This window comes from Apis dorsata, unplaced genomic scaffold (assembly GCF_000469605.1).
Source record: "Apis dorsata unplaced genomic scaffold, Apis dorsata 1.3 scaffold_77, whole genome shotgun sequence".
NCBI lineage: Eukaryota > Metazoa > Arthropoda > Insecta > Hymenoptera > Apidae > Apis > Apis dorsata.
In genome coordinates, this window is record NW_006263375.1 from 1,098,074 (window position 1) to 1,107,845 (window position 9,772).

Here is a 9,772-nt window from a genome sequence, read left to right on the forward strand (position 1 = left end):
TTACGTCGTATTATCTATTAGATTTAAAGAATAAAATTTTGGAATAGAAAGAAAATTAAAGAAAGTGAATTCTGTTATGCGAAAGATTATTTTATAATTGTTAATAATCGAAACAAAATATAATTGTGATTTTAAATTCTGAAATTTGAAATATATAAAATTAAAATTCAAACAATTAATCGACATATGAATTATACGTGTTTCGAAATTTGAAATATTCATTTTTATCGATATCTTGAATATTCATTTAAAACAAATCGAAATTTTGAATGGAAATTTCATTAAAATACTAAAATTATTTTAATTGCAAAGTTTGAAGTATAATTATTATAATTAAAAAAGTTTTATTTTTTTTATTTTTTTTTACTTACATATCTACCTATTATTCCATATTTAAAATATTTACAATTTTTCTACCTCGATTAAATTGCTCGAGACGAGTCGATTAAATCAATCGATAAGACATATTTGATAATAGATCGTTTTTTGATTTGAAAAAACTCCGTTCTCGATTACGATCGGCCACGTGCGCGAACAGTTTTACCCTCCGAAAGAACAATGGACCATACATTGGATCTTTCATTTCTGCGCTCGGAACGAACAACGAGAAGAAATCTAGAAAGGGAACCGAATCTTTTTCTCTCCTCGCCCTTCCAACGTAATATCACGCCATACGTTATTTCCCACAAAATATTTCGACATCTCTCCAAAGTTTGGACGCTAAACCGAAACTTGGTACGGAAACGAAGCAAGAACGGTTAAATAAATTTGGGCGAAAGTTGGAAATATAGGATCGGTTTTCTCGAGACTCTAACTAAAAACATCGGCAACCACGAGTTCGCCAAGATGGTCTCGCTCGGGTGCATCGGGCAAAGCGCAGCTGGGATTGGAGAATTCAATTAAACCGTGTACGCGCGCGTACAGAAGAGAATACGGGTGGAAAATACGGGATGAAAATTTGTGGAGAAAAGAGGAGGCAAGAAAATTGTCGTTTATCATTAGCACGTACCTCGACTCGTATAGTCAGATTGTACTCCTTTATGCTCTCGTAATCCAGCTGATGGTTAACCTTGATGTCGGCCCAGGTGACAGACTTCTCGGCTCGTTGCTGAAGGTAAAACGTGTGAAACTTGTTGGTCTGCGCGGTGGATCCAGGCATTAGCCGGTAAAACACCGTCGGATTATTCTCGATTCCCGAGCTGTCGACACACACACCATACACACATGTTACAAAATCGAGGCCGGCTCGCCAATCACCTCCGCATTTTCGGAGTTCGATACTTAACGAACGGAAAACGGGAAACGGAAACAGAAACGAGAACGGAAATCACCTAGGGTAGACATATGTATATATCGAAAAAGTACAAAGCTAAGTTATGGATATATATTTTTTACCGACTATGGAAGAGAGGCTAGCCTCGACACGAGTAATCGTCGTCATGCGATTCGTATCGACTCGTATCGTGGATACGTTATTCCTTTCTTGCTTTTTCTCTTCTCGTTCATATTTTTCTTTTCCTTTTTTTTCTTACTTTTTTCTTTCTTTTTTTCTTTCTTCCTTTTTTTTTTTTCTTTTCTTTTTTTATTTTATCTTTGAATTCTCTTTTATCAAATGGAACATCATCCTTTCTAATAGGATAAGCTACAGATATACATCGGCGTATACGAACTAGATTTTAGCTAATTGATTTTATCTAACGCGCATATGCACTTCCCGTCGTCGCCTGTCTTTTCCGTTTCTGGCGCGTTATTTAGATACTAAAATGTGTTAGGTTGTCCATACCCTCGCTGGTTACACCACGGATGCGGAAAGCGTTCTGAAGTCTAGTGTCGTTAGTTGTGCAGCAACACATCCCTTATTCCCCATCTACTACCTTTAGCTTTCCTACGAGTATGCTTGGTTAGAGGGTGTCACGCTGCGTTGTCACGTGTCGAGAATAGCAAATTTCGTTAGTGAATAATTTTATACAAGGAATGCTTTTGCTTTCGCGACGAATCGGTCGCCATGTTTCTCGTTTCGTGGAATTCGAATTTATTTGATCCAACAACTATATATATACAAAAAAAAAAAAAAAAAAAAGTATCAAGTACAATCGATACTTTTTAAACAGGGAGTCAACTATCATTATTCGAACTTGGCCAAGTTATTAGAGTAATATTGTTGCAACGTGAAAGCGAAATCGAATAGAAATCGTGTCCTCGATAATTTTCAAATCGATTTGCGCATTATGTAAAAATATCCCGCGAGAAATTTAGATTAAAAGCGTAATTTCATAGATACGCTATTATTTTATCGAGGCAGGGGCATAAAACAGGCGAGAGTGGTGTTTCGAGTTCAAAGTGCGAGATCGATAGGAGGGGGGCGTCGTGAAATACTCGATTATGCGTGTCACGTTTCACATTTAACAAGGCTCTTTCACTTATGAAAAAATATATGCCCGTACACGTGCTTTTAACACGTATCCCCGCAAAATGTTACCGAAACTTTTTTAAAACATAAAAGTCCCCTCGTATGAAAGCGCGTACTCCTCCTCCTCCCTTTTGCTTTATATCGTTATTAACACGCGGTATTTCGCTCGTTTCGTTCGTATTTAACTTATCGACTTGTTTTTTTCCTCGTTATAGAAATAAAATGAAACAAAAAGGGGAAAGTTGTCGACAGAACGGATATTATCTCGGATTAAATCGAATCCTCCGAATCACCGACGCAGAAAAGCTGCTCCTCTAATAAATTGGCCGGCATCCACGCAATCACCCATCATTATCGTTTCCCGTTGTGTTCAACGTCATCCGTTAGACGCGTACGTCTCGATCGCTCAAAGGCCACAAAATTGATAGCACCGTTCGTCGATTGGAACGCGTTCGATCAGGACGTCGACGAAGGAAGTGCTGGAAACACTTCTATCTTGACAAACGGCCGTCAAATTGCGAATATTCTGCGCGGAATCATCCGATACGGTTCGATGGAAAAGTTCGAGTTATTATATCGCGACTTTCGAGCGATTAGACTTGGAGAGTAAAGCGTCTGTTACGATGTCGCGCGACTCGATCTTTACGATTAGATGTTAAACGACGAAGTACTCGAATAGAGAGAAGGAAGAATATTCGAGGAAAGAAATTCAGATTTGAATTAATGCCAATAATGTGAATAACTTCGATTCGAAAATGAATTTTACACGTTTGGAGGAAATGAGGCAAGATGATGCTCCGTTTTTTTTCCCCCCCTCCCTGTTTCATCGAAGACGGATAAACGTTTCGAAACTTCTTTCGAAAGAGACGTGAAATTTTCTTTGATCGAGAGAAATTGGAAATGAATTGTTGAATGGAGAGGAAATTGAACGGGTAATTGCTCTTCGGTTTTTCTGCTTTCTTTCGCCTCGAATATTTTCACGCTTTTTGGCCTATATTTCTATACGGTTTTAGCGCGATTTTTCAACGCGTTTCGACATTTTGAAATTCGTAAAAGCGTTCAATTTAACAATAGTAAATGGAACGATTTATGCACGTTAACGCATAAACCGATCATAAAGTGAAAATACGGCGTCGATAATGGTGCTTATTTACGCGAAATATAGAATCATGAAGTAGATTGCCACTCACGTTCGATGAAACAAGATTGTACAGTTTCGTAGCATAATTTCATTTCCATTACAAAATGTGATTGAAATTTATTCATACAACTTTACACGACTATCGTTTGTTGGCTATTGAATTTTCCGGATAAAATAAAAATGAGAGAAAGAGAGAAAGAGAGAGAGAGAAAGACTCGCGTATACGGTCTCGATAAAATTTTTTTATCGAGGTCCGCTAGATCGTTGATTCTATTGGAAAAATTGTGAATACAAAATGATTCGTGGTGAATTACAAACAGATACAAACGGATAAAAAATCGTCGAAAAATTGAAACGCTTTCCGATAATCCGACAATCGTGAATATTGCGGTTGTTACATCGCGTGAAAAAAAAAAAAAAAGAAGACGTAAATTTGGAAAGTAACGTAAGTAACTTTAAGAATGAAGATAATTATTTCCAAATTATTTTCAATGCTATATAGTTAATATAATTTACGAGAATCTTTTTCTCTTCGGAATAAAAAATCTTTAATTTCTCTTGGGAGATTAACCTCGAATTTAAGCTTCTCGTTTAATCCTTTTCACCGAGCAAGGATTAGTTTCCATCCGTGAATGGGATGGGATTAAAAATATTACGAGTGAATTTTTAATAATAACCAACCGATAAAACGAAACGAGATTAACATCGAGTGGAGCATTCCGTTACAATTCGACGAATCAAAGTTATAGATGTAAAAATTGAGAGGCGAAATATTTAATTACTCGAGCTTGTATTACATTCTCGGTTAAAAGCACGAGGGGGGGGGAAAAAAAACTTCATTTCCTCCTTTCTCGCCTCGTAAAAGTTCTCGAGAGAACCCAAAGGATCGAACTTTAAAGGTCTAACGGATGCAGAAGGAGAAAGAGAAAAAAAAAAAAAAAAAAAAAATGTTAGAAAATGAATATTTGAACGTGACGATGTTAGTGGGTTTTTCAAGCGTGACCCCTCACCTCGTTTCTATGTGTGTGCACTGTTGTATCGTGTTTGTTAAAACCCTCTTACAGATAGCGATAAAGCGAATAAATACAAATATCAACGACAAATACACAGCATGAACCTGTTTTTCTGTTACGTCTAATAATAAAAGAAAAAAAAAAAAAAAACGCTTCTTTCATCGTTCCCCAACCATGGTGCGCGGTGGTGTTTGTCATTCATTTCCACTTTTTTCATTTCTTTGGCAGTCGTGTAATCAGCGTGATCATCGTTAATAGCAGCGATATTTGAGAAGCGAGAAAGAGAAATCTCTCATTCATCGTTTTCGCCTTTGTTCCAGCAAACTTGTTCTTCACGTACGACACCGTTTCCAATTTCGACTCCTCGAGCGTGAACATCGTAGGATTCTCACCTCTTTTTCTTCCTCTTACATCCGTTTCTTTTCCTTTCTTTTTCGTTTCTTTTCTTTTCTTTTTTCTTTATTATTATTATTATTATTTTTTTTTTTATTTATTTTATATCTCGAAGCTAAATACTCTGGAGCCATTCGAATCGAACTTTCGTCACTTTCGATCCACGTACGTTATTCGTACGTTTAACGTATAATTCCGAGAGATGCTCTAACTAAGGATGTCTCAAAGTCTAATCGTTATTCAGCTTTGTCGTACGACTGGCGCAAAAATATCTGACCGGCAAAAACCACTACGAGAACACACTACGCTCTCGAAAGAAAATGAAAAATTGAAAAAGAAAAAAAAAAAAAAAAAAGAAAAAAAAAAAGAGATCGCTCGAACGTAAAATATGGATGACCAAATGATATACCGAGGCGAAAAGGGAAGGGAATGTGAGGATAGAGAGAGAGAAAAAAAAAAAACAAAAGTAACGGATCATTTTTCAGAACAATACACGGTATAACCTACCGCAGATAAGCAACTGACGAAACATGCCCAAAAATTAATACGGCATTCACGTAATGTACAATACGTATGTATAAAATGTATATATATATCGACGATCTATACTTGATGCAAATCTCGCAACAAATTGTAAAAAAAAAAAGGAAAAAGGTCGGAAAGAACGCAAAAATGATGCTTAGACGACGCGGCGACGCGATTTGTTTGAAACTTATAAAAATTATCTTTTTTTTTTTTTTTTTTTTTTTTTTTTTCTTTTCTATTGTCGATATATCGAGATTAATTATTAACGACGTGTCGTCATCTCGACGCCACCTCGTTCAAGATTTCGCACGACGATTCCACGACGGTGAATTCGAAAAACGTAGTAGACGAAAACAATGTGAGGTTGAAAAAATTTTGAAAAAAGCCAATCCGGTGCATAAAAAACAGTTACCAAAGAGAGAGAGAAGAAAGAGAGAGAGAGAGAGAGAGAGAGAGATAGAGAGAAAGAGAGAGAAAGAACGCAAAGAAAACGAAGAACAGAGGAGTAACGGTGGAGAAGAGAACGGAAAATATGGGGAGCCACGTTTCAACCGGTATGAATGAAATCAATCGAAAAATAAGAGAAAAAAATGTATTTACCAACGTCTGAGGGAAGCATCTATTTGTAAAACGCATGCCCAAAAAATATTTACGGCACACACACACTAATTGTATGAGTCTGCTATAATCCGGATTAATTCCGCGATTACCTGGATAATCGCTAGAACGAATGTGACTTCCGCGAATATTCGCTTACCCCTTCGAGCGCGCCGTGTGCGCCTACCCGATTGCGTTAATCCGTCGCTTTCGATTCTTCCATAGATTAACTCCCTCCACGCTGAAAATTTTCTGTCGCTCTCCTTTATCTCTGATCCAACCATCTTTCCAACGGCAGATGCGTTTCGTTGCGACGCGGATCGCTCGATGACGCTTTTATGTTCAAAAGTTTCAGCGAAATTCGTCGAATAAAGTTATTTCTTACTGATCGATACTTTGCTAAGTAACGGAAAATTCGTTAGTTGTTTCGTAAATTGATTTTCTTTTCAAAAGAAAAATTCACAGACGAAAGTAAGAAAGAGAAAAAAAAATTCGTTAGGCGGGGTATCATAATGATTTGTAACGAGAAAATAACGAGTGTTGGGACGCACGATCAAATATAGAGAAAATTGGTATCCGTGTATATATGGGACGTAACAAAGCATCGTGCATCCATCTGTTGCCCGTACCGCAAACGTATCAGGGAAGAAAATTGGCACGCGTTTGACATTGGAGCGATCGCGTGACGTTATACGCGAGTGCTCGCGTACCACGTTCATATCGCCTCCTCTTTTACTGCAGCACGTGGTCACGGCATCTGGTTCAAATGCATACGTAATTAACCTATCCGTTCCGTGCCGGAAGTCCATGTGTTTCGGCAACGTTCCGCTTCAAAATCGTGCGTGGAACACCCCAATTTTCATTATCGATACATTTCCGTACAAAATTGTGAAAAAAAAAAAAAAAAAAAGAACTCGTATTCGACAAATTGTACGCGCGAAATCGCACATTTTCCTTACGCATACGCACCATTCTCCAATTATATACTTTTCGAATCTCGAAGTTCGCTTCTCGCTCGCTTCAATTTCGTACATTCTTACGACTAATTAATTCGATCGAAGATTATTCCAAGTTGCTCTTGTAATTTTAATCCCAACTTCTAATGAAAACTTCCTACCGTAAATCTAAATTATAAAGTTCAAACGGATAAGCAATTACCGTACGCTCGCTACCAGTATAATTTCCGACATCGAGCCAAGTAAGCGTAAACCCCGCTAACGCTATTCCAACAACGACGAAATATATCTTGGATCGAGAACGCGCAAGATAACGTTCCTAACGCAACGAAACATGATCGATCCCGTGGAAAAAAAATAATTTTATTCGAGAGAACGAGTCCGTATTTTCTAATACTCGTTTGAAGAAATTGCCGTTTATCAAATTCGTATATATATTCGTGTATATATATATTGGGAGGATCGGAGCGAACGGAACGCTTCGGTTGAGCGCACAATACGCGCGGCTCGCGCGAATTACAGCAACGCGAACGAGCTTTGGCAAACGAACTGCTCGCTTTATTCCCCCATATTTTCTTCTTTCTTTCATTTTTGTTTTTTTTTTTTTTTTTTTTTTTTTTTGTTTTTTTTCCGTTCAAACGAATACTCGTGCTCACCACCTGACGTGTATGCATCTGTGCTCGTGTTCGTCGGGTCGTCACGCGTTAACGATGGGCGTCCCATTGTGGAATATCGCGTTTCGATAACCAGTTCCACCTGGTGAGAGAGAATCTTAAATGGTTGGAAAACGTTGGAGGTCTTGAAATGTCGGAATCGAACGTAATGCATGCAGCGGTATAAATATATATATATATATCAAAATACTGTAATATTCCTGTAGCTTTCTATACCAACGATCTATACCAACATCGTCATTTGTATTCGTATACTCGGTTCAGCAAGTTTAATGCAGCTTCTACCACTACTAGGAAGTCTTCAACGGTTTCAAGACAATTTCGTCTTCCAGACGGTTAATCCATTCAAGATTCTGACCAATCGTCGGGAACCAACTTCAACTTGGAGAGATCGACTGGGCTCGAATTAGGGAGAGGGGGGAAATTTCGTTCGATCCATCGCCACCGCGATGCGACGTTCGCGAAAAAACACGCGATAAATTTTACGTTTATTACGTTAAGTTTCGCGAATGGACAAACGTTATCTTATCGCGCGAGTAACGATCGCAAATAAAAGTTTTTACTTCGAGTCGATTGCACGATCGTTACACACAGCAATGGAAAGCCGCGTATCCAGCCCATCGTTAACCATTCGACCGACGTACGTGTATGTATTTATGTACGTGTACATGTGATTGTGTGTAGATATGCGTGTGTATGGAATCGTACACAATATCAATTAACGTGCACAAGAACAATACTGCCACGAGATTGCGTGCAGGGCGGGTTCGTGCAGAGCCGCACGGAGCATTAACAGTGTGACAGACCTGGCTTTAACAGACACAACTTTAGCCCCAACGGCCATGTTCTCTTTACAGTAGATCGGCCCATACACTATATGGTCCCACACGGGTGGATTATTCGCACGGTCCACAACGTCAATCTGTACTTCCACCGTTCGCGACAAGGGCGGGAAGCCCTTGTCTTGGGCCATCGCCTCCAGCTTGTACATCTCACGCTACACCAGACCGCGTGTACATAACAAACGGGAACAAAAAACAAATGGTGTTAGTAAGTCAGTCGTAATGACTCGTGGCAGTGAGTATTTTTTTTTTTTTTTTTTTTTCCGGGAGGAGTACACGGAGGAGGACCTCTCTCATCGTGTCGTCTCGCTCTCTCTCCATCTCCAAACCGTGTTTCTCTCTCTCCCTCCCGTGTTTCGCATCTCTTCCCGCATTCTGCCATATTAGCGCTCACACCCTGGTGTAGCTGGCCTGCTCTCATCGTGTCTCATCTCGTCCCTAGATTCCTCGTCCACCTGTGGACCAATCATTCCCGGACGCGAAGTGACATGGAGTATCTCCGGTAGCCGCTTTACACCGCTCTACCCTTTCTTTTTCTTTTTTTTTTCCTTTTTTTTTTTTTTTTTTTTTTTTTTTTTTTTTTTTTTTTTTTTTACATTAGCGCGATTATTACATTCTAAGCATAAAGCGGGGCTAGGCGGCAGCAGGAAGCTGAACGTGCCGAACACAGCTGTACACAGGTGATCGCTGATCCCTGCCTCCGCACCTGCGTCTGTCTGTTCGTCAACTGCACCTCGTGAACAAGAGAAAAAAAGGGGAAATTTTGTTTATCGAGGGACCTCGGTACGCATCATCCTCAGCCTACCCTATATATTATACGGATCATCGCGCTAAGGACAATCCGGCATCCGGTTTTCCGAACTCGTACACACATCTAGGGATGTTTTCCGCTAAAGCTCGTCGAAGCCGAGCCTCTCGACTACTCTCCTCGTCCTCGATCCTTCCTCCACACATTTCTCTTGTCCGATCCTCTCGTCGTCCAAGCGACGACCACGTTCTTAGTATCGATCTAGCTCGGGATCCAGGAGACCGACATCTAGAAATTCGGCTTCGACGAGTGATAACAATTAACGTAAGTAAGGGATAGATAGTAGTGGTAATAGTATAGTAGTGGTAGTAATTGTAAGTTACAGTAGTAAGTAAGTAGGTAAGTAGTAATAGTAGTAGTAGTAGTAGTAGTAATAGTAGTAGTAGTAATAGTAGTAATAGTAGTAGTAGTAG

General features: G+C 39.2%; 1 protein-coding gene and 1 long non-coding RNA gene across 2 annotated transcripts in view; both read right to left on the minus strand.

Moving 5' to 3' along the window:
* LOC116184946 overlaps nt 1-3,047 on the minus strand; it is an 18,204-nt gene extending 15,157 nt beyond the window's left edge. The window contains exon 1 of the long non-coding RNA XR_004149641.1: nt 2,842-3,047. This is a non-coding gene — a long non-coding RNA (uncharacterized LOC116184946). The remainder of the gene's footprint in view (nt 1-2,841) is intronic.
* A 6,336-nt stretch (nt 3,048-9,383) lies between these two features.
* The window catches only part of LOC102676313 (neural-cadherin-like), a 13,958-nt gene continuing 13,569 nt past the window's right edge, over nt 9,384-9,772 (minus strand). Inside the window, 2 exon segments of the mRNA XM_031508203.1 lie at nt 9,384-9,504; nt 9,506-9,587. Coding sequence (XP_031364063.1) covers nt 9,442-9,504; nt 9,506-9,587 — 145 coding nt within the window. The 3' untranslated portion in view covers nt 9,384-9,441.